We start from the raw sequence: 26,661 nt of genomic DNA on the forward strand, positions 1-26,661 counted from the left end.
CTGCCTACCCATAACGCTCCTTACTCCTTTGCAAAGCCCTGTCCCTAGAATCACGCGCATCAGCAGTTACTAACAACTTGACACACGCAAAATAAAACCCAGGAAATTGTCCAAACTTGAAAATACATAGGCGTCGGAACCGGGGAGGGGGGCATAGCCCCCACTTCTTTCCAAAGATAGACTTAGTATAGACATTGAACATTCCTGCGTAGGTTTAGCCCCCCTCCCCCACTTTCCAAGGACACGATGCAGTAAAGGTTTAAAATGGGGAAAGTGGTGGTATTTGGGAAAAAAAAACTTTGGCACTGGAGTTCGAACCTTCAACCCCCCCTCCTCACGAAATAGGATTTTTGTGTTTGGAAAATGGACATTTCTTTTTTTTTTTTTTTTTTTTCGCTTGTCAGGTTTTTTTTTTTTTTGAAGGTCTAAAAAAATTCTTACACTTACCCCTCCCCCCAACTTTCAATTAGCTTCCGACGCCAATGAAATCCTATTTCGGGGGCGGGGTGGGTTTTGAGTTAGATTCAACTTCTTCTATAGAATCAAATTAAATTTTCTTCCTACTATACGTACTACATTAACTTATTTGACCCTTACTCTTACAAAAAGTGGGTCGGCCTTTTAATGAACATATTCAGTATAGTATAAAGTGATGTCTGAAAAAAAGAGGCTGGTATTCCTGTGTGCCCAGAGAAAATAAATATGGAGTTTCCATCATTGGATCGGGTGATCGGATCCGGCCTTCAGAAGTTCGACTGATAAAGTACTAAGGCCTATTGGAGAATCTCAATTAACCCGACCCGGGTTTGCGTACCTAGTTTTACCAACACTCGTAGCGAACACCACACCACCTAGCGTTATAATGCCGCACTAAATTTTGACGGTTTGACAGCTTCCATTCGTCTTCATTGAATATGCTTCATTGTTAGCGTGATTGAATTAACATTCGTAGTAGAGATAATGCTAATAATTTATTTAAGAAACTGTTTAAGTTTAAAAGGAAGTAGAATGAATTTACAAGAATAAAGCAACATAGAAGTAAGGACAAAATGAAGAATGATAAAAGTCAAAGTGAAATGTAACAAAGACGAATATGAAGACAATAAGGTGACATATAATTACAATAATAACAAAGCATAAAGAAGTAGGCAGAATAAGAATAAAAGCAAGATACATAGACTTTTGGCGGTAATTCCCTTCCATAGTAAGAAAAGTTAAATTAGTGTAATCGTTTTCTTATTTGTAACATAATGCCACATACATTATAAATAATAAAGCATAGAATAATTTTTTTAATTCTGCATCGTGACCGTTACAATGATCTCCAATAAATTCTCTTCGGCGCAGACATCAGAGAAAGTTCATCTTATACCGGTAAATGTACAAAAGCCACCATGGCAACTAAGATCACGTTGAATTCTGTAAAAATGATATGCAGATTATGATGAATAAAAGGAAGGTAGACTTTGTGTTAGATCGTTTTTAAATATTATTAAATAACAGTTTTCATTAAGATGATTTGTGTGCATTTCGAGGTAATGCATGGGGGGGGGGGGGGCATACTGCATCTATATTTAATTTAATTTCTAAGTTTGAGCATCCATGCATTTAAGTGTTATTAGGAAAGAAAAGAATTGCTTCCAAAAAAGTAATGAACGCCACAGAAAACAATTTTAAATGGAAATTCAAAATATGTTTATACATGCAATACGTATACATGTACACAAAATGTCTTTGATGATGTCTACCATCATAGCAAAACTATTATAGATTAAAAAACTGGAATCCACTCCCCTCCCCCTCTCTCCTTTCATTGGGGGGGGGGGGGTTGACCCAGTCTATAAATCAGCACAGTTCTCTCAGCTATCGCATTTCCACTGTGGTCTCACATGTGGGCGCGGTTCACGTGCACAAGCGGCACTTACGTGTAAATTATAAGAATTTTCTGTCTTACAGTGGTCTTCTAGCTGATGTTTTCATAACTTCCATCATTAGAGTGAAGAGAAATTGATCTTTTTTTTCACTATTTTGGGACCTTTGTGGCAAGTGGATTGTTGTGTGAATTCCGACCCGTACATGTCTTATGCAAGGTATTGAATACTGATCGAGGGAGTCTTGCATCAGGCATCCAGTGGAATACACAATTTAAATCTTCGGCTTGCAATGGCGATTGAGGGAATAAATGTATACTTATCATCTATTAGAAGCAAAGAAATATTTTCATAGTATCATTTAAAACTGACAAATATCCCATCTAGAAGCTGAATAGTCTATGTCATAAATTTTCGTCGAGAACGACGAAGAACAATGCAGTCTATAAATAGATCGAGGTCGTGTGTGCGTGTAGAAGCACGCCCTCTGGTTGGAAAAAACTGTGCAAATCTTTTTCCCAGAATTCCGATTAACGCAAGCGCACTTGCAGTTTCATCCTAACGTAACTAGTCAGCCCGGGGGCTGACTAATAATTTTATTTTCCCAGTTTCCACTACTAAGTATTTCATTGAAAAATGCATTTTTCTAAAATATTATTGCAGTGTATTTTTTTTTGCTCATCTTGTACGACTAAAACACCATAAAATGCAAAATTCTTTGCAGTTTCTTCACATTATTTCAAAATCAGTTTGCTGTATATATGCATTGCGGTGATATCACAGGTCAAGTGCAAAATAAAAATTTTAAGAAATTCAGTCATAGTAATTTGAGGTTAAAAATTTTTGTCTTGAAAATTGGCTCTTAAATGAAATATTTATAGTGTAAAAATGCAATTTTGACACACTTATGGCCATATACTTTAGATAAAATGACAGAAGTAAACATTTATTTTTAATTAAGACTCACAAAAAAAGAAAAACAAAAAAAACGATAGCTTTGAACATCCAAAACTGTAGATTTAAAATTGTGATTAAACAGCATTTTTACTTACATATAACTTGGGGGGGGGGGATCAAAATTCAATTATTTTTGGTACGGCATAATGTAATATAAGTAAAAATTTTTAAAACACTTGCTCCTAATTCTTTTGATTTATTATGCTAAAAACACCAAATACATGCTAAGTATCTATCTACATACAATAATTAAAAATCAAAACAGAAATTGGAATCAGCTAGCGTGCTTTATTTGGCTTATTTTTTTTTAAATAACAAATTAACTGAAATACAGCCTTCTTTGATCTCAAAAAGATATTTTTAATATTGTGTCGTTGATGAAAAAAAAATCAAAGAACTTTGCAATCTGATTTAAATCAGATCGTTTGATTCTCTCACATAAAGATCGCTACACAAGACCACAGGACTTAATTTGGATCGCTTAAAAAAATTGTGTGCGCAAAATTAGTTTCTTTTAATGTAAGTCAAATTCAGAGGCCATGCACTAGAGAGAGAGGGAAATGTATCCAAAGAAATGACTTCAGTCTTGCATGTCTACAGAAGCAAAAAAAAAAAACCCTATAGAACCAGCATCGTCTCAAGCCGCATATTGCTCTCTCGAGCTTCTGGGAGAGGATCGTACACTTTGGCCGTGGTTTGCGATGTAGAACCATGCAGTCGTTGAGAAGATGTGCAAAGGATAAAGTTTTTAAAAAGAAACTCACGCATTAAGGTCAAGGTCATATGCCCAAAATTAATCATACCTAGCGAAGGTCTTGTTACAAGAAATATTTAAGTGAAATTTAAAAGCCATAACTTCACCAATGAAAACTTATGGAAAAAAGTCAAAACTGTTGGTATTCAATTGCAAATAAGATATACTCACAAGAAAATACTTGTACTGTTCATAAGTTATGACCAAGATGACAGTTTTTAAAAAGTAGGTCAAACTCCAAAGTCAAACTAAAAGGATCAAAATTGATGGTATCAAGGGGAAGTCCTTAATTATCCCCCAAAATAATTAACATGAAATTAAAATACACTGCATTTCATTTCCGGAAATCTGCATAGCATTTCCGACATTTTTTATTTCATTTCCGACATTTTTTAATTTCATTTCCGACATATTTTTTTTTTCATTCCCGGAATTTACCTTTGCGGCAATTTACTGTTTTCTAAGTGATTGAAAATGAATTTTTAAAAGTATTTATTGCAAAATATTCATTAAAAGCATAAAAATCCATCTATACCATACATATACATGTAAACGAAAATTATACTTACATATAGCTTACAATGTGCACAAAATTAAATGTCAGTGACAGCACCAACAAGATGTGTTTGTGAAACACTATGCGCCCGGCGACAACAAAGTTAAAAAACATATTTTTAGCATATAGGTCACAGTCAAGGTCACTAGGTCATTGATCTTCGTGTCATTTGAAAGAACTTAATTAGTGAAGTATGCATACCAAATATGAAGTCTCTATCTCTCATGTTTCAAGTTATGGTGAATGTTTTTAAAAGCTATTTTTATGCGCCCGGATCGAAAGATCCGAGGCGTATATTGTTTTTGTCCTGTCTGTCTGTCTGTCTGTCTGTCTGTTTGTCTGATTGTCTGTTTGTCTGTTTGTCTGCAAACTTTAACCTTGGTCATAACTTTTGAACCATGAATGATAGAAACTTCATATTTGGTATGCCTACTCCACTACTGAAGTTCTTTCAAATGACGCCAAGGTCAATGACCTTGTGACCTTGACTGTGACCTATATGCTAAAAATAGAGTTTTTTTTGCACACTTTAACCTTTGCCATAACTTTTGAACCATGAATGATAGAGACTTCATATTTGGTATGCCTACTCCACTACTGAAGCTCTTTCAAATGACACCATGGTCAATGACCTTGTGACCTTGACTGTGGCCTATACGCTAAATATAGTTTTTTGATGGCAAACTATAACCTTCGCCATAACTTTTGAACGAAGAAAGATAGAGACCTAATATTTGGCATGCGTACTCCACCATTGAAGCCCTTTCACATGACACCAAGGTCAATGACCTTGTGACCTAGACTGTATCTTGTATGCTATAAATAGCTTTTTTTTAACCTTCACCATAACTTTTGAACCATGAAAGATAGAGACTTCATATTTGGCATGCATACTTCACTAATCAAGATCTTTCAAATGACACCATGATCAATGACCTTGTGACCTTCATTGTGACCTTTATGCTAAACATATTTTTTTTCAAATTTGTTGCTGCCGGGCGCATAGTGTTTCACAAACACATCTTGTTAGCATATAGTACACAGTCAAGGTCACAAGGTCATTGACCTTGGTGTCATGTGAAAGGGCTTAATTAGTGGAGCATGCATGCCAAATATTAAGTCTATATCTTTCTTCGTTCAAAAGTTGTGGCGACTATTTTTAGCGTATGGGTCACAGTCAAAGTCACACAAGGTCATTGACCTTGGTGTCATTTGAAAGAGCTTAATTAGTGGATTACGCATACAAAATATGAAGTCTCTTTCATTCGTGGTTCAAAAGTTATGGCGAAGGTTAAAGTTTGCAGACAAACAGATAAACAGACAAACAGACAGACAGACAGGACAAAAACAATATATGCTTCGGATCTTTCGATTCGGACGCATAAAAATATATCCAATACATTTGATGTACCCTAATCGAGGTTTTAAGTTTCGGTACTGCTCTACAAAGAACAAAAAACTCCGGAAATGAAATTCAGCCTTAAAATACAAAACCCCATGCAATCACCATGCTGTTCAAAAGTTATTGCCTTTTTTCCCAAAGTAAGTCGAACATAAAGGTAAAGTCAAAGTGTCAAAAACGGTCATACCCAAATTTAAGGAAAGGGTGTTGTGCATGTCATGGAATGTTCTTGTGAAGTACGAAAACACTAACACTAACTGTTCAAAAATTATGACCAAGGTTAAAGTTTAGTCGTTTTTTTAAAATTTTCAAGTAGGTCAGGAGGTCAAATATGTCGGTATCGAAAGAAAGGTCATATCTCAAGGAATTGTATATTTGAACTATAAAAGCCATAGCTCTAACCAATCAAAAGCCATTGGAAAGCTTAGGGTGAATGATTTTGTGGACCAAGAGATAGATGAGAGAAGGCACAGAGCAAAAACATATTCCCTCGAATCTGCGATTGCGGGGGTATAAATATAGTAATCTAAACCTAACAGCACTGTTAATATTTAAAAAGAGAGAAAAAAAATATCATTAAATTTTATTCTAAAAAACCTAGCTTCTACCACAAACATGGTTCCTATAACAAAATAGCTTTATGTTTGGAATTTAATCTTAATCATGAAAAGTTGGTTATTACCACACCAAGACCCAAGAAGTAATTACTAAACCCAACTAAAAATCCACAAAACAATGAACGATAGAAGTACTCCGAAAATGTCATTTAAGAAATGATTTTTGATTGACAATTTGTATGTAGTTTTTGGTGATCAAATCTTCGAACAATTTGTCGGAATTCCCATAGCAGCTAAAGATACCCCATTATAAGCATTATTATTTTTTTTTAAATTCAGTTCATTCGATACCAAAATCAGCATGCTAGAACATACTGACAATGTCTAAAACGATATAGGATGGCTGTTGACAGACAAATTAATGAAACAAAGAACAACTTCCGCCAAAATTCGTTTGTGCGCGCAGACACACAGCATTAATTGTTGGTAGTACATGTATGTTAGTTTGTTGTTTAACATTCCTCATATTTCACTCATATGCCAGCTCTTGCCGGTGGAGAGCTGCAAATTTTGACCAATGCTCGACATTTAAGGCCATTGAACAGGGAGGGATCTTGCAAGCACCTCGACACGGGACCTCGGTTTATATGGTCTCATCTAAAGGGCCGGTCTCCACGTCCCGTGTATATTATAAAATTATTAATGAAAGTTTCTCTCGTGAAATCCTTTTCATCTATAATATAAATGCTTTCATTAAGTTAATTTCAGAGTTTTATTTACTTGATGGACATTTAAGGGTAGAGAATTTGGTCCTGTTAGAAATGGAAATTCTCAAAGTCAACAATTGCAAGTACAATCTCTCATTTATTCGAATGATGATTTTTTTTCCAGCAATTTTTTAGGCTGTTATTTACAATGAATGGTCCGATTGTTCTGTTTGCCATATCAAAACAAAGATCACAATGCGGTTGTTATCGATTGACAGGGGATGCTTGCTTCTATATGGCATTTGATCCCACATCTGATGTTTATAGAGCTCTGTGTATTCTCTGCTTTCAATATGAGCGTGATTACTGTTTTATATCTTCACATTTCATTTCAAACGAATTCAATGAGATTCACGCTTTTTTACTTAATGTATACACATAAAACTGCATTATGCAATATCGTTAACAATGTTACAAGCTTCTATCCTCATCACAAAAATAAATGATAAACTTTAGGGATATACGACTCAACCACATATTAGAGGAGTTATTATGTGGATGCTTATAAAAACTCTAAGGAACTTTTGAAAAATCTCAGACCACAAAAATTTACCAAAATCATGCAATACATGTAGCATTGAAACGTACAATTTTCAACAATTTAAATTATATATTCCATATATCGATAATTAAATGACCTTCAAGATCATTGACAATTATTTTTCAAGGAGCATGTAAATTAACACGCATTGTATAGGCCCCTATACATTGGTTTACAACTGCAGACGTATTTGTATGCAGCAAAGGCTGATTCTACACGAGACCAGAAAGTCCAGAGGTTGCTGCTCAAAAAGAAGATTGAATTTCTCTTTGACAATATCTAGTCATATAAACTTTAAAGACTATATTTTTTCAATGATATGTTGGAATTCACATGGCTACCAATCCCCCCCCCCCTAGATTCAACCTAGCTATCGTTGCGTCGAGCATGATATATATGACATACACAGTCCTACACGTTCAATATCTATAATTATTAAATCATTGTCTTTAACTTTGGGGCAGTCTGTACACCTGTTCTAAATACGACTGACTGATAGGCAGGAGATAGTTACTCCTCCTAGGCACCTGATCTCACCTCTGGTGTTCCAAGGGTCTCTGTTTTTAGCCGGGCTTATTGCTCAAAGAGCAATTGCCGGCTTATGTGATCCTGTTCAAGACAGGATGTCGATCCCATAGTCGCCATTTTAAAGTTACGTGCAAAAATATAGTTCTATACTCTCAACCCCTTTTGAGATGATACAAACGCTAAATAAAGCAACAAGAGGCCCATGGGCCACATCGCTCACCTGAGCACTAAGTGTAGGAAAAAGTAGAAAATGGCTTTTTAATGTAAAGTTTAAATCCAAAAGTAGTCCCATGACCAATCATGGATTTGCTATTTTTTAGAAAATGATTTTTAAAGAATTTTCCTATATATATCTTTAAAAACTTTGGTCTGCCATTTTGGCCCCGCCCTACCCCTGGGGGTCATGATTTGAACAAATTTGAATCTACACTACTTGAGCATGCTTCCATATAAATATGATGATTTATGGCTTTGTCATTCTTGAGAATAAGATTTTTAAAGAATTTTCCTATATATTTCTATGTAAAACTTTGGTCGGCCATTTTGGCCCCGCCCTACCCCGGGGGGTCATGATTTGAACAAACTTGAAACTACACTACCTGAGCATGCTTCTATATATATATGATCAATTACGGCTTTGTTATTCTTGAGAAGAAGATTTTTAAAAAATTTTCCTGCATATTTCTATGTAAAACTTTGGTCGGCCATTGTGGCCCCGCCCTACTCCCGGGGGTCATGATTTGAACAAACTTGAATCGACACTACTTGAGGATGCTTCCATATAAATATGATCAATTATGGCTTTGTTATTCTTGAGAAGAAGATTTTTAAAGAATTTTCCTATATATTTCTATGTAAAACTTTGGTCGGCCATTGTGGCCCCGCCCTTCCCCCAGGGTCATGATTTGAACAAACTTGAATCTACACTACCTGAGCATGCTCCCATATAAATATGATGAATTATGGCTTTGTCATTCTTGAGAAGAAGATTTTTAAAGAATTTTCCTATATATTTCTATTTAAAACTTTGGTCGGCCATTGTGGCCCCGCCCTACCCCCAGGGGTCATGATTTAAACAAACTTGAATCTACACTACCTGAGGATGTTTCCCCATAAGTTTCATCTTTCCTGGCACAGTGGTTCTTGAGAAGAAGATTTTAAAATATGCCACTAAATTTTCATTAATTCCCAATTATCTCCCCTTGAATGAGGGCATGGCCCTTTATTTGAACAAATTTGAATCCCCTTCACCCAAGAATACTTTGTGGCAAGTTTGGTTGAAATTGGCCCAGCGCTTCTTGAGAAGAAGTCGAAAATGTGAAAAGTTTACAGACAGACAGACAGATGGACAGACAGACGGACGCCAGACAAAATGTGATCAGAAAAGCTCACTTGAGCCTTCGGCTCAGGTGAGCTAATAAAAAACAAGAGGCCCATGGGCCACATCGCTCACCTGAGAAGCTTTGACCATTCTGTTCTTTACCAGATTTCCCCCTTGTAATACATTATGTATCCCCACCCTACCCCACTGATCATAATTAAGACATTTTGAAATCAACTACCCCAGGATCCTTCCATGTGCAAATAAGTTTCACCTTTTCTGGCCCAGTGGTTCTTGAGAAGAAGGTTTTCCAAGATTTTTCCTATATATTTCTATGTAAAACTTTGATTCCCCATTGTGGCCCCACCCTTCCCCCGGAGGTCATGATTTTTACAATTTAGAATCTACACTATCCCAGGATGCTTCCACATAAGTTTCAGCTTTTCTGACCCAGTAGTTCTTGAGAAGAAGATTTTTCCTATATATTTCAATGTAAAACTATGAATCCCCAATGTGGCCCACCCCTTCCCCCCGGGGTCATCATTTGAACAATTTAGAATCTACACTATCCCAGGATGCTTCCACATAAGTTTCAGCTTTTCTCGCCCAGTAGTTCTTGAGAAGAAGATTTTCCAAGATTTTTCCTATATATTTCTATGTAAAACTTTGATTCCCCATTGTGGCCCCACCCTTCCCCCGGGGGTCACGATTTGAACAATTTAATATCTACACTACCCTAGGATGCTTTCACATAAGTTTCAGCTTTTCTGGCCCAGTAGTTCTTGAGAAGAAGATTTTCCAAGATTTTTCCTATATATTTCTATGTAAAACTTTGATTCCCCATTGTGGCCCCGCCCTTCCCCCGGGGGTCATGATTTGAACAATTCAATATCTACACTACCCCAGGATGCTTCCACAAAAGTTTTAGCTTTCCTGGCCCAGTAGTTCTTGAGAAGAAGATTTTCCAAGATTTTTCCTATATATTTCTATGTAAAACTTTGATTCCCCATTGTGGCCCCGCCCTTCCCCCGGGGGTCATGATTTGAACAATTTAATATCTACACTACCCTAGGATGCTTTCACATAAGTTTCAGCTTTTCTGGCCCAGTGGTTCTTGAGAAGAAGATTTTTTAATGACCCCACCCTATTTTTGTCTTTTCTTGATTATCTCCCCTTGCGAGGGGATATGTCCCTTCATTTTAACAATTTAAATTCCTCTTCACCCAAGGATGCTTTGTACCAAGTTTGGTCAAAATTGGCTCAGTGGTTCTTGAGAAGAAGTCGAAAATGTGAAAAGTTTACAGACGGACAGACAGACAGACAGACAGACGGACAGACGACGGACAAAATGTGATCAGAAAAGCTCACTTGAGCCTTCGGCTCAGGTGAGCTAATAAAACAAAGCTGAAAATTTTCAAATGTTGCGGTTAAGAGATGGGTGCCCTTCAAAATTATAGAAAGAATGGCATTGAATGTCTCCTGTTTTATTATGGGAAACCAAAAACGTATCCTTCCAAAAAATAAAACAGGATGCACAATGACACTATGTAACAAAGATTTTTTGAGGTCTCATAAAATTTATTCCGCGGTATATATAAGTGTAACAGACAGAGATGGATGTACAGTATATTACTATATACCCTCCCACTTTTCAAGCAGTGAGTATAAAATGAACGGAAACTGCAAATACTTGGAATTTTTTAAGTCCAAGGAGCACAACTGTCCAAAATTGCTCGATCGTACTCAAAATAGAATATGCCTATGTACATTCTCATGATAAATCTGTAAATTTAATTTCATTTCAGTGCAACCTCTGCAGCAAATAATAAATTGGAATTTTTCTTAGTCCATCATCACTCTGTCCAAAACTATTCATTCATACCCAAATCAGTGCTTGACCTAGATATCCTAATGATAAATCTATACACCAAACTTTATTTCAGTATGTGCAACCTCTGCAAATATGAACAAAAACTGTTTGTGGACCAATGGACAGACAGACCGACAGCAGCAAAGCAATTTGCCCTCCCTTCTTCAAATGGGCAAAATAATTGGTTCTGGAATATTGTTTTCCATTGTCTATGTGATAACTGTATAGAAGCACAATCTAAATTTCAATGTTTGAGACAATCCAGTAGTACAAGCTTGATGACTTTCATAAAACGACCATCAAACCTTATCTGAAAATTTTCCACTGCTCTCAATTTTTAGACACAGGGGTAGTCTCTATAAAACTTTTAAATCAAAAGCCTTCAAAGTAAAGCACACATTTTTATTACATACAACTTGCAAACAATATTAATTCGAAGTTGTAAAAACTAAACTTTTCTAAACATAAAATGGCAGAAAAAAAAATGTTTGATTTTATTCAGTTCTTAAAAATTCTCACTAAAAAGATACAAACTTTCACAAATTTCCAACACATGATATCATGATATGTTTTCTACATGAAAAATGACGAAAAATGATGAAACAATTACATGAATCAGCACTGACATAATTTGATATTTATAAAAGGTTACTTGAAAATTATTGCTTGGAAATTTCTTCTCTTTTCAACAATAAACATATAATATTTCTTGAGAAAAATGCTGAAAATGGTGCAAATGATCAAAAATTGAAATGCCTGTCAACATCATAGTCCCTGAGTGGAAAAAATCCAGAAGACAAAAAAATATAAATCCCCGCGTCAGGCAGGGTTAGGATGGAGTATCTGTGCAATGCATATCTGTCAATACGCAGAATAACTTATAAATTTGTAGAGTCACTTTTAATACAATGCTTTACATACATGGGACAAAAAAATACAGATGAGATTAAATATGATAAAATGAATGGTCTATAATGATAAAAATATGAAATATTTACAACCAGATTGCACCAACCTTTCTTCATTACTAAAACTCAAGTTATTTCACCCAAAAAAAGTTTTGTTCAAAAGACTTTGTCGTACCTCAAATGTATAATAATATCAAATATCCTAGATAAAGCTTTAATGCATAATTTAGCACTGGTCAAGGGACATAACTTCATTCAGTTCCTCAAACAACCATGTATTAATATTTCATCCAACTATCAATCTTTTTTCTTTACATTTAAATAAAAATCTATTTTTTTTCACCATATCTACTAGAACACAGTTATTCAGCAGTGGCTAGACGAGATCTCTTTTCCACGGTAGTGCTGGGTCAATAAAATAGTGATGCAGATCTTTGTGACGGTATGGACTGGCATTAATTGGGTAGGAATTTCACACTACGTTCCACGGCTCTTCATTCATCATCGTCCTCATCATCGTCTTCATCTTCTTCGTCCTCCTCGTCATCATCATCGCCGTTCTCTTCCTGTTTGGACTTCTTGGCTGGGGATGCTCCTCCACCACCCTACAACGAGGATACTAAAAGTTAGACTTCAACACACACAAAAAATCTTTGAAATCTGCTTAGAATTTTTTGTACATAAAACTTGGTTAAAACCAAGTCGCCGAGAGCTCTGAAATTACTACATTATATCCATAATTCATTGTATCTGTATAATGAATTTGTAAAATTACTATAGCTGGGGATCAAAATTAACTTTGCTATATCTGTGTCACAAAGATACCATTGGAAGTACCTTATCTAAAACCCTATGAGTATGTGAACAAGTTGTTTCATTTAGTTCAACAAATATAAAATAGTATATGAGATATCAATATTTGTCGGAGACAACAATCAATTTAGATAAATATTGTCCCAAATGAAAACAACACATGAATTTGAACAAAGACTAGAAGCACCATTTGTAATGTCCCTAAATATATGTAATGAAGAGTTTTAATATGGAGACACTGCACTGCCTCCCCAACCTACCCTCCTCCAGTCAGCCAGGGCTTGTTCATATTTCTCTTGTTCTTTCTGGGCCAACTTCTCAAAGGGTTTCTTCTCATTGTCATCAAGGTTCCTCCAGGCCTCACCAGCTGAAAAACAAAAAGATTTTATATGAAAACCTCTGGCCATTTCACAATCCATTATCTTTACATCTTTTATTTTCAAGGAAATAATTCAGAAGAGAGGATTTTCAAATGATCACAAACTGTTAATCTTAAAATATAGGAATAATTGTTCCACCGATTTCAGTTTTGGTTTACGTACAATTGCTACAAAATCCTAGCCTTTATTACATTCCTAGGTTACAGTTTACAATTATGGATAAACTAAATCCAAACACCTAAATTTTCCGAGATGTCATGCAACACGGATCCTAACTAAAGAGCAAGACCTTTCTCTACCCCCCCCCCCTCTTTCATCTTTTGGGGGGTGGATTGGTGGGAGGGGTATGTTTTTAATTTTCCCCTGTGATTAACACACAACTGGAAGTCTTTATAAATTTGAAATCTTACCCATTTTGATGATCTCCTTATGGTCGATGTTCTTCCCTTTCATTTTTTCCCTGAAGTCGGCTAGGAAGCAAAAGTAGGCGGACTGAGGTCTCTTTGGTTTGCCTGCCTCGCTGGGGTCCTTGCCTTTATAAGCTGCCATCTCTGCATCATATCTCTTCTTGTCAGCGGCTGCCTTTTTGCTGAATGGCTCTTTGTCTTTTTCTGTCATTTTTGCCCATTTTGCTGAACATTCTTTGGTGAATTCTGCAATCTGAAAGAGAGTGTAATGACATATGAAATAGTACACAATTTAATTCTTCCAAAAAATCTGCTGCTTGGCCATTGCACTAAATGGCATGGCTTTTCTACTGAGGCTTTGCTCCTAAGAATGAAAAGCAAAAGCATAATTCATTTTAAGGATGTGAGACTGAATTTGAGAAGAACTAGGGCTGGGACGAAACTGAACTTAGCCGATCCGATACAAATCACGATACCTTAGGTGCGATGCGATACATATCAGGATACATTTAAAACCAAATAAAACTAGACATTTTTTTTCTGGAACATTTAATTTGGAATATAACAGTGTATGAAAATAAACTAATTCAACAAATGAACTGTGACTTACTGCCATTGGGTTTTGTTTATTCAACATAATCTGGCGTGTCTGACACCATTTTCACGCTTATATTTCGAATTCTGTATCACAAAGACATTTGTACTTTATTTCTGTTTGCTTAAATGTCTTGATGATACAGAGTAAAGGACTAAAAATTTCGAATTCTAAAGCCCAGACATTTTTGGAAATAAAAGAAAAAATGTAATCAGGTATCGTGATACTAAATTAGATGAATCGATCTATAGATCGTCAAAATGAATACTGTGATGCATTGGTGCACCGGTGGATCGTCCCACTACTACAAAGAACATTTTGATTTCAAGACATGGAAACAATACAGCAAAAATCTCATATCCACGTGGTTTTCATTTAACATGCCTTGAAACAACAGGTGATTTTTTTTTTTTAATTCTGTATTCAATTCTACCTTTGTTATGGGTTTTCCAGAGCTTTTTGCATCTTCCCTCATTTTGCCCAAGAAATAGAAGTAGGCTGATGTGGACCTCTTTGGCTTATTTGGGTCCTTAGCTTTCCTCTTCCTACCCCCTTCTGCCTTTGGACGACCTACAATAGACCAACTTGTTTGTTAATCATGAAACAAATTCTTCCAAGTCACTGGAGAATTGACAAAATTAATTTGCCCGAGATATTAGATAATTTCAGAAACATTATGTTATAGAGTCTTGATAATTTCAATAAAATGTTAATTCTTTTGAAAAAATATTATTTGTTAACCATGTTAACATTTATCTATCAAACATTTTCCTTCAAGTCTTGTTTCTGTACCATCAACATCATCAAGCAACTAAATCATTTTATATTCCTCATTTATTTCATAGCAACATTCTTTTCATAATGTAATTCCTTGGATTTTTTTATTTCCATGCTCATAACATCAAGCTAATTTTTGAAGAAAAAAAATATTTCCCTGCTGTTCAATTCTGCTTCAATTTTAATTTAATTTTTATTGTACATAGATAACTAATTCACAGTTAAAATTTCTGGTTCATAATTTGCATGCTGATGCAACGCATTTACTTTTCTTAACTTAATCAAATTGCTGAAAAAAAATGTTCTAAAAATTTCAAATATATCCTTTGTTGTCAAATCTAGGTAAATAGGTCACACAAACAACATGTTTTCAATCTAAATTTACTTATTTCAAACATACAAAAATAATATAAAACAAAATTTTAATTAATTTTGCGCAAAACTTGCTAATGCAATATAAGGTTTACAAGTGCATATACAATCATTATGAAACTACGAAAAAAAATCTCCAAGCCCGCCTTATTTACCATTCTTACCCCAAACAAAGGAATTCTAGACATTTTTCTTCATTTCCGATCAATATCAAACCCAAAACAACCATTTCAAACAGTTTCATTTGACTTCGTTACTATTACTATATAGCCCTTTATACATTCTATCATACTACTACATAGCGTATAGAAGGAAACTTACCCATAGTGTAGTATTATGAACGCTGTACAATTCTTTGTGAAGGAAATAAAGAGCAGTGCGGCCGGTAAGACGCTAACCAATGTAGATCACGTGACTTTTTTCCGCCAATGGGAGTGATTGTTTTTCCCGCCGCAGTCATAAACAGCTCAAAGGGAAGTCACTCTAATTGCATTCATTAGAAAGTGAGGCCCACAGGGGTGTTAAGTGGTTGAGCGAGTCGTTTTAAATCACAATCAAAGTGTCAAATCACCGAGGGCAGCGATACTGACACATTTAGGCCTTCACATCAAAATTACTACTCATATAACTAGTAAATAACCATAATTGTCCAAAGTCAGAAGAATATTTTTCGTTGATTCCGCAAAATTATGAGATATAATTAATTAATCAAATTAAACAAATACTTCATTTATTTACTCAATCATTCATTTATTCTTTGGATATCAACATATTTTTTAGATTTATAAAATAATAAAATTTGAAAAATTATATGGTAAAACAGAGACATTTATTTACGTCTCTGGATAAATTAAATGATCAAAATATTAAATTTAATTAATTTAAACTCAGACCATCTGGGAAACAATGATCGAGGTTATATCCATTTTATAGAAAGGAAAGCTACTTCATCTTGTAGTTGAAGTACAAAATGTACTTATTATAAGTATCAAACAACACAAACAAAAACAAATAAAAAATCCAAAATTGTTTCATCTGATTCTGATATCGTTATTTATACTAACTATTTTACACTTTTAAAAAAGTATATATCTATAGATAATTAAATTGAAAATTATACAAAAATATATTATAATGTTCCCCTGAAGATTCGGGGTACTAGTATATATCTTCTCCCCTGTCCGCCCACGTGGGACTGTCGGTCTATTTGTTGAAGTATGTATTCAATTGAAAATTATATATAAATAAATTTAAATTCCCTGTCCGCCCGTGTGTCTCTCTGTTTGTTCTTAAAAAAATTAAAATAAAATTTATTGGAGCTATGGCTTTCTTAAATTCATATGTGCATGTATTTCTTATGACTATATATTTTTTTGGTTACCAGTAAATTTAAAATCTTGACGTTGGCGTTAGATTGTTATTTTTTTTTTTTACCTTTTTTTAAAATTAAAAAAAAAAACCCTTAACCTTGGTCATTATTTTAACAGTTACTACATGTAATAGGGCTTTTGTATTCATTTGTATATTCCTCGTCCTTAGAACTTCATTGAAATACTAACAATTCTTGAAATTTGACCCACTTTCGCCAAAATTTACCAGTCTTTACATGTAACATTGGCCATTGGTGATATACGTTGTAGAGCTTTTATATAATTATTTCTCATGTTCATATCTTCTGACAAGATCTTCCCCTGGCTTGAACTTGTTGTTTTACCTAGTTTTAAAGATTTAATCTTGAACATATCATTTGAGCGATTGAGTGTTTGGGTATTCATAAATATTCTACAGGTATATTCATGGAGAAAAGTTCTTTCTTTGGGTAAAGTATTTTCCCCCTTGACCTTAGAGTTTGACTTGCATTTGAGAAACTCTAACTTTTGCCCTAGCACTAACCATTCACAAAATATAACTAGATTCAATTTTTTTTTCAGACAGGTATGTGTTCATCCAAGGTCAAGAATATTAGTGCCAAAAGAAAGATTTTAATATATCAAGGAACAAGGAATACAAGTGTTAAATGTAAGTCTTTTAAAACAGCACCGTTCAAAAGCTATGGCTAAGGTTAAATCCTTTTCCAAAGAAAGTCAATTTCAAATGATAAGATGAAGAGGTACGTAAAAAATGTCACCTGGTCACCTAAAGTCTGTCACAGGGAATACACATGTGAAATAATTAAGAAAGTCCATGCTAAAACTTGTGGACAAAACCTCTAAACATACAAACAGACAGAAGGACAGACGAAAAACGATATGCCTCTGAAACACTATAATTTTTTACCCCTTGACCTTCAAGTTTGACCTAACTATTATTACGGGGGCATAAACAGGAAAATATCAAAGCGTTTTAGCTCATCTGAGCTAAAAGCTCAAATAAGCTTTTCTGATCACATTTGTACCCCCTTTAATCCATCCATCTGTATAAATTTCATTTCTCCAGAAACACCTGGCCAATTTTAATCAAACTTGCCACAAAGCGTCCTTGGATGTAGGATTCACGTTTGTTCAAATAAAGGGCTATGCCCTTATTCAAGGGGTGATAATTCAGAAATAGTGAAAATTTGGTGGCACATGCTTTAAAAATCTTAATTCTCCTCAAGAACTAGCTGCAGATCTGTAGCTTTATGGTTCTATATATTTGTCTTTAACCATATGTAACGCTACAAATTCCGTGGTAATGCAAACAAGAGGCCCGTGGGCCACATCGCTCACCTGAGCACTATGGCTAGGAAAAAGTAGAAATTGGTTTACTATTGAAAAGTTTAAATCCAAAAGTAGTCCCATGACCAATCATGGCTTTGCTATTCTTGAGAAGATGATTTTTAAAGAATTTTCCTATAAATGTCTATGTAAAACTTTGGTCGGCCATTGTGGCCCCGACCTACCCCCGGGGTCATGATTTGACAAACTTGAATTTACACTACCTGAGAATGCGTCCATATAAATATGATCAATTCTGGCTTTGCTTTTTCCTATATATTTCTATGTAAAACTTTGGTCCGCCATTGTGGCCCCGCCCTACCCCTGGGGATCATGATTTGAACAAACTTGAATCAACACTACCTGAGGATGCTTCCATATAAATATGATCAATTCTGGCTTTGCTATTCTTGAGAAGAAGATTTTTAAAGAATTTTCCTATATATTTCTATGTAAAACTTTGGTCAGCCATTGTGGCCTCGCCCTACCCCCGGGGGTCATGATTTGAACAAACTTGAATCAACACTACCTGAGGATGCTTCCATATAAATATGATCAATTCTGGCTTTGCTATTCTTGAGAAGAAGATTTTTAAAGAATTTTCCTATATATTTCTATGTAAAACTTTGGTCGGCCATTGTGGCCCCGCCCTACCCCCGGGGGTCATGATTTGAACAAATTTGAATCAACACTACCTGAGGATGCTTCCATATAAATATGATCAATTCTGGCCTTGCTATTCTTGAGAAGAAGATTTTTAAAGAATTTTCCTATATATTTCTATGTAAAACTTTGGTCGGCCATTGTGGCCCCGCCCTACCCCCGGGGGTCATGATTTGAACAAACTTGAATCAACACTACCTGAGGATGCTTCCATATAAATATGATCAATTCTGGCTCTGCTATTCTTGAGAAGAAGATTTTTAAAGAATTTTCCTATATATTTCTATGTAAAACTTTGGTCGGCCATTGTGGCCCCGCCCTACCCCCGGGGGTCATAATTTGAACAAACTTGAATCTACACTACCTGAGGATGCTTCCATATAAATATGATCAATTCTGGCTTTGCTATTCTTGAGATGATTTTTTATAGAATTTTTCTATATTTTTCTATGTAAAACTTTGGTCGGCCATTGTGACCCCGCCCTACCCCCGGGGGTCATAATTTGAACAAACTTGAATCAACACTACCTGAGGATGCTTCCATATAAATATGATCAATTCTGGCTTTGCTATTCTTGAGAAGAAGATTTTTAAAGAATTTTCCTATATATTTCTATGTAAAACTTTGGTCGGCCATTGTGGCCCCGCCCTACCCCCGGGGGTCATGATTTGAACAAAATTGAATCTACACTACCTGAGAATGTTTCCCCATAAGTTTCATCTTTCCTGGTACAGTGGTTCTTGAGAAGAAGATTTTTAAAACATACCACCAAATTTTAATTAATTTCCAATTGTCTCCCCTTGAATGAGGGCGTGGCCCTTCATTTGAACAAACTTGAATCCCCTCCACCCAAGGATGCTTTGTTGCAAGTTTGGTTGAAATTGGCTCAGCGGTTCTTGAGAAGAAGTCGAAAATGTGAAAAGTTTACAGACAGACGGACGCCGGACAAAATGTGATCAGAAAAGCTCACTTGAGCCTTCGGCTCAGGTGAGCTAAAAAGGTGTAATTTACGGCGCAATATTTTTTGCGCACTTTTGGGCAGAATTTCTCCACTTTCTAGCATTGGTCAATCAACTACCTTTCACTCCCTAATTCTAGACACATTCTGTAGCCAATATGTATATTTTATCCACCTCCCAACCATATCTCGCAATAAACTCGCCTGAAGTGAATTTTCAGCAATCTAACATATAATTTTATCAAGCGAGTTTATCACTTGTAGAGACGACCATAAAGGGTTGGTATATAGACAAAATATACAGATCAGTTAAATAATTTGTCTAGAATTAGGGAGTGAAAGGTAGTCGATTGACCAGTGCTAGAAAGTGGAGAAATTCTCCCCAAAAGTGCGCAAAAAATATTGCGACGTAAATTGCACTTTTTTGCATTACGGGATCCATAGCGTTATGGTTAAAGACAAATATATACAAGAATAGATATGGGTTACCCCATATCCAAAGATATTCGACTTTTAGATTTAATATGCTTATCAGTGTTTATAATGACGTTAATAAAAAAACTGCAATGTCTAGGGCCTAGTTATGGAACTGGTGTAAATTTCGTGAGCATGGTGAGGTCACCCAGTCTCCTAACAAACGGTACACATAGGCCTACATGAACCTGTGTCCGCAAGACCAACATTAGCCTTGATCTACACACGTGCGATGGAGCTGTTAAACGCATCCAGCGAGCTCGGAGGAACACGTTTTGTTTTGCCGAGAAGTTACGATGGCAGACAAAACTTTTCTTTTCTTAATTAGATCATATGAATACGAATTCTGATTAATAAAAATTGTACAATCCCTGTTGAACTATATATAGTTTGTTCTAACATTTGCATCTGCAACAACTTGTGTTTAAAATGGCCGTGTTAGGAAAATCAAGACCGGATCGGAAAATTCTAAACTGAAAACCTTTTTTGTTTTGAAAATTACTGAAATACATATGCTAATGTATTCGTCGCAGATATTACTTACATTATTCAAGTTCTATATAAAATGGTAAGCCTATGCTGAACTCCAACACGAACCCGAATGTCCGACCCAGTTCTCGTTTTGCCACACATTTTATCCCCTACAGTTTACAAAGTGTACACACGTGAGCAGAATCCAGCCAGGGATTGAAAATTCCGTCATTTAATAATATACACACACAGAATGATTTATTTTTTCTTAAAAGGAAATTGTATGATAATTAACAGACTATAAACATGTACTTAATACAATTGTTGATATAGTATTATCAATTCATCGGTGAAAAAATATGAATCGAAGAATGACCTAAATATTCTCTATTATCAAACATGTAAAAAAAAAAAAAAGGCTGAGGAGGGAGCGAGCGTAGGAATATTGATATTTTTTATTTGCATTTCGGGGGGAAAGTGATTTTCTAATAATATTTTGACGTTATTTTTGATTTCTGACGTTATTTTTGATTTTAACGTATGAAATACACAACTTCACTCTTATCATGAACAATAATGTTGTATCTACTTAATCATGATGGAACTATTTTGGTCGGACCAATTTGTGTGAGCTGCCGCTGAAAACAATAATATATCTTGCAGAGATAGTATGCATTGATCGAATATATTAAAAACCATAACGCTACAGATCTGTAGTGTATATAACATCTCAAGAACAACTAAGCAATGATTGGTCACATTTATATGGAAATATCCTCATATAGTGTAGATTCAGATTTGTTCAAATCATGACCTGGGGAGGCGGTTGAGGGTGGATGGGGGTTTATTATAGGGTGGGACCGTGATCGAAATGGAAGTTCAAACTTACAGGGTAAAAAAGCAACAGTTAGTCAAAGAAATATGCAAGCATCCTTGCTATTGTAAATTCAAGTATTTAAGTTTGTTCAAATATATCATAACCCCCTCTCCTTTAAGGGTATATGTAGGTTGGATTTAAACTTTCAATTCGTACTGAACTGATTTCTGCTTTTTTCTTAGCTTCAGTGCTCAGGTGAGCAATGTGGCGAATGTGCCTCTTGTTTTTTTTTTTTTAAATATCACAATCTACAATACAAAAAGATTTAAGTCCTGTTAATTCCAGTGTTGCAAGCACGTAACACGGGGTGCATGCATCCCCTCCACAGTGCACACGCACGCTTTGTTCCAGACAAAGTACTACTTGTGGACAGGACCCCCCCCCCCCCCTCCGATATTCAACTTCAACCCCAGTTCTTGTTAGACATTTTTTTTTCAGAAATTATATTTATTACACTTATATTAATCATGTGTACAATAGGAAGAATTAAATCGTGAAAACCTCGAAATAATATCTCCGCAAAAAATACAATACTATACATTATTAAGAGTCTAGTGGTGTTCTTTTTTTTTTTTTTTGGTTGTTGTTGTTCTTGAGCGATTATTTAATTTAACATTATTTTACTTATAATTACATTTTATAAATACTACCTATATTAATTTTGTTGTGATATGAGGTTGATATGAAGCTGAGAATCTTCCCCAATGTACATGTACACTAAAACAAGAAGGTGCGAAATGTCGTAGTGTCGAAACGCTACGCTACCTAAAAAGTGAAAGATATGGCTGAAAGTGAAAGTAACGTGTACGATTCTGATGAATCTGATTCTGATTTATTTTTCATTGGATGTCAATCGTTGTCAGGATTTAAAAAGAATGAGAGATTTCCAAAACAGGCAGCTGACTGGACATTAGATAACCTTTCACAATTAGGAGTTAAATATAAAGAAAATTCTACAGATCTGGAAACTTTCATGTCAAATCTGAAAACTTTAGTCTCCCTAAACACACTAGGCAAAATGCCTAAAATCTGCCACATCTTGAAACAATTAACTTCAGAAAAATGGTCATTTTCCTACAATCTTGAAAAGGATAAAAGGGGTGACGTAAAGGATGCGATGGAAACAAAGGAAAAGATCACTGAACATGTGGAAGAATTCGAAAAAGATCAAGAAATGGATGAAAGGGTTAAACAGGATGATGAGCCAAAGTAAGCATTTTATCATATATGAAATATTAAGAACAAGTACATTAGGCGCTTTAATATGGTCTTTACAAACAACTTCTTTATTTATGAAATAATATTTTTGTGTATTTTGATTTCAATTTAACAAATTCGGATATGTGATAAACTTAAGCATTATTGGGGTGTCATTTTTTAATGTAGTATCAGTTGATACTGTAAACCAAATTTTATTCGAATGCGAAAATTTTTTGTGAGGTTACGCTTGAGCCTTTTCGTCTTGAATGTTTCTCATGGCTAATCGGTCATAAATGTCTCTATGTCTATTAACGACAAATTAAAAAAAGACTTGATTGCTATAACTAATTTTCGTGAACTAGTTTACCCTTCATAAATTGCGTAATGAAGTTGTCGCTTATAAAAGTTGGTTTACAGTATACTCCTGTCAGTCAAAACTACATCTAGCAAGCTCCTAATTATCCCCTTGCAATGGAGTTGGGGTGGGGGGGTATAGTAACATGCTTGTTCGTGTGTTTTTTAGTTTGTCCTTTGTGCAAAATGGAAGCAGCATAATGCAAAGGGATTGATGTAGAATACTGTCTTGATTTATAGATATACTTTTTGCAAGGCGATGCTCCACTTAATGTGGTGCCCTTGTGTACTGTTATAATTTAAACCTGCTTAGTTTTTAATTTATTAACTGTATATTTTTACATTTTTTTAACAGTATGAGACTATACTTCATATGGAGATTTAACCTTCTGAATTTCTGGAGGTACCTGTTAACCCTTCTTGCTAGATGGAACGAATCACGGAGAAGAGGGAGATACACAGACATTTTCACGGCCTTTTCCAAAGTTTTTTTCCTTCACCCAGAGTAAGTTACTGTACTGTATTAGCAAAATTTTTTGTGAGGATTTAATTTTGGCATTATTAAAGAGGGTGCTGAGATTGTTTAAATTGAATATTGCTAAAAATTGATATTGCATTTTATATGTACATGTAAATGCTTATTTAGTGAGCGATTTAAAATCGCTAAAATTACTTTTTGCTTAAAATAACATACCAATTTTCAAGGACAAATCCCATTTGCATCTTGCTAAAATTTCCAGTTGCACTTATAATTATAAGGTATTAATATAAAATCATTTTCTTTCTAGCCTAAGGATACCTTTGTAAACTCTTATTACTTAACTATTACTACAGTTGAACTTTGATATCTCAAAAATTTACAAAGTATTCTTATTTAATCCACTTTTAAAAAGCACAGGAAAATGACAAGTTAATAATGCTTGAAAAGAAATTTACCAATGATCAATCATTTTGACCTTGACCTGCACAATAATATCAATATTCTGGTATTTTGTGATTTGTTTGCAAAAATATGATCATATTGCAAATACGTTTTTTCCAGTGTCTATATACTGGCAAATTGCTCAGGCATGGGATTTCTAATTTAAGATGCCATAAACATTTTCAGGCATACCAAACATTAAGGTTGCATGCTGCTGTATGGATACATTTCTTTGCAAAACTGTAACCTAATCAACAAAAAACTTTTTGTTTCAATGGATTTGCAATAGTATATGCAATCTGCTTATAAATGGAATGCAATTAAAGAAGAAAAAGATTACTTTAACTGATTTCTCTTTCTTTATTTGCACAGAATCAGCAATAGTGTTTGTGATGCCATAGGAATTAAGGATTCAGTTGTACATGGGAAACCAGATATTCGTTATTTGACAATGGCAAATGAGACACTGCATCTCTTTACAGTGACAGAGGTAAGCCATAAATAATTATTCCGTAAAATGGATGCTTTAAATAAGCTTTTATATGTGCAAGAACTATCAGCAAGATTTGCCAGCAACTTTGCTCTCAGATATTTATGGTCACAAAACAATTAGAGACTACCTTTTCTTTGAATGAGGTCTCAAACTCTCTATTTTGTCATTGATATCATTATAAGAATGTCCTTTTTTATTTTACTTTTTTTTCAGATAAATCCAGGCAATGCGTTTACAAGAGAGTGTTATGAAGAGACTTTTACTTTTAAACATATTGGAAAGAACGTTCTTGGTCGGCATGGAATTCAACTGATCATTGAAGCAAGGGATTCCTTCTTCTTTCCTTATGTAGTGGGACTTGTGTGTATTGGGACAAAAGTAAGTTCTTTTTATATTTAGCTAATGCGTGTCTAGGGACAGAAAGGTACTCTGTTCATTTTTATTTTCTGTTGTCCCTTGTTTCAGAATTTGGTCATATTTTATTTAAATTTATTCCTTCTCAAGAAGAAATTGTCAAAAGATTTCTTGTAATAGATTTAGTAGTTTTACTTGATTATCCATATTGCACACGTAATTCCTTGGGAAGGTAAAAAATGAATACAAGACCATCTTCAAAATAATGTCAGTTTGCCCTCTTTTCATACTTTAAAAAAATTGCATTGGTAATCAGGTAGGAATCTCCCAACAAAAATATAAAATTCCAACATCAATATTGAATTTTCAAAGTTCATGTATGTAAAAATAAAATTTAAAAAAAGTTGTTGACGAGAGAGAGAGAGAGAGAATTCCAAAATGAAAATGATTGTCTCCTGGTAACTATTTAACAAAAGTTTTGAGCCAGGCCATTTTTAGCTGTGAAAATCCGGCAATCAAATTATTTTAACAGGTGGACCAACAGACAATATTTTGTGGCAAAAGTTATCTCTCTTTTGCCTGTCAAATGTGGCACAGCTTTAGAAACTAAAGATTTCTATGGCAGGGGCAAATAAAGGGGTCCAATGTTTAAGATACTATATGTGTACATAATTTAGCTGATTTAAAATTTAGCGCAATCACATGGTGTTGAGTTGTTGGCCTATTCATGAATTAGCACTACACACAAATGGGCCATTTATTGCATTTATGAATGATCATGTACATATGTATTAGCTGTATTCATGAATTCATCTTTGTCCAGGCCAAAATATGAAGCCCACTATTTTAAGTATGCATACAGTATTTCAATAGCTGTATATTGTAGCTCAGATGTGTAATTTTTTAAATTTCAGATTATTTTCACGTACCTATATATAGAACGGGAGGATTACTACAGCCTTAGGGAGGAGGGATTTATACCAAAGCCAAATAAAGCCTCCATATCTTACACCAGGCCCTTTGATTTCATGGATTCCGGTGAGCGTCAGTCTATCATGGACTACTTCTTCTGGTTTGGTTTTGTCCAATCACATGCTTACAAATACTGACATGTACATGTCTTTTTTATGTTGTAAATAAATTTTTTCAGTGTATTTTCTGCAATTTTTTTGGTGCTCAAATTCTTTGAATATTGGGTATGTTTAATATATTTTTTACCTGTGTTAGATTTATTTTTGTTATTATATTAAAAATGATCAAAATAAAAAAAAAAACCCTGGCTTTTCTGTCCTGATGGAGAAATGTATCTTTTTGAAATAAAATGGCACATGGATTTGGGTGTCAGAACTTTTTATTGATTAGACAGTATACTAGTATTCAGATTGATTTAAAGGTATCACTGTTGATCCTTATTGTAACTTAAATTTAGTAGGGGTATCACTTTTGAAATCCGAGAAATAATAGTCAAATAGGATAAGTATTGTTCTTATTGAAAGGTAAAAAATCTAGTAAGGTAAATAAGTTTAAGCTGTCTTTTTGATGCTAAATGACAATGATATTTATGATGATCATCATAATGGCATAATTGATTTACTATGTAATTTTTTGCGCTGCATTTCATTTCCGGAAATATGCATAGCATTTCCGACATTTTTTTATTTCATTTCCGACATTTTTTGTTTTCATTTCCGACATAATTTCTTTTTCATTTCCGGAATTTACCTGTGCGACAATTCAATGTTTTCTAAGTAAAAGAAAATGGAATTTTGAAAGTATTTATACCAAAATATCAATAATAATAATAAAATCATCTATACATAAT

The 26,661-nt window shown here is 34.6% G+C and overlaps 2 protein-coding genes across 2 annotated transcripts; one reads left to right on the forward strand and one right to left on the reverse strand.

Annotated features, from left to right (window-relative positions):
* Positions 1 to 11,512: 11,512 nt before the first annotated feature.
* Positions 11,513 to 15,834, reverse strand: LOC134266989 (high mobility group protein B3-like). Its single transcript, XM_062749215.1, has 5 exons — positions 15,698 to 15,834; positions 14,661 to 14,797; positions 13,636 to 13,885; positions 13,106 to 13,212; positions 11,513 to 12,637 (listed from the first exon to the last, which is right to left on the reverse strand). The coding sequence occupies exons 1-5, from the start codon at positions 15,699 to 15,701 to the stop codon at positions 12,527 to 12,529; spliced, it is 609 nt and encodes a 202-aa protein (XP_062605199.1). The 5' UTR covers positions 15,702 to 15,834; the 3' UTR covers positions 11,513 to 12,526.
* A 6,455-nt stretch (positions 15,835 to 22,289) lies between these two features.
* LOC134266983 (uncharacterized) lies at positions 22,290 to 26,065 on the forward strand. Its single transcript, XM_062749205.1, has 5 exons — positions 22,290 to 22,725; positions 23,426 to 23,575; positions 24,365 to 24,482; positions 24,699 to 24,863; positions 25,754 to 26,065. Exons 1-5 carry the CDS (start codon positions 22,298 to 22,300, stop codon positions 25,946 to 25,948), a joined length of 1,056 nt encoding a protein of 351 aa, XP_062605189.1. The 5' UTR covers positions 22,290 to 22,297; the 3' UTR covers positions 25,949 to 26,065.
* The last annotated feature ends 596 nt before the right edge of the window (positions 26,066 to 26,661 follow it).

The sequence above is a fragment of the Saccostrea cucullata genome, unplaced genomic scaffold (genome assembly GCF_032062105.1).
Source record: "Saccostrea cucullata isolate Sc308-1 unplaced genomic scaffold, CSIRO_AGI_Scuc_v1 ctg464, whole genome shotgun sequence".
Classification (NCBI taxonomy): domain Eukaryota; kingdom Metazoa; phylum Mollusca; class Bivalvia; order Ostreida; family Ostreidae; genus Saccostrea; species Saccostrea cuccullata.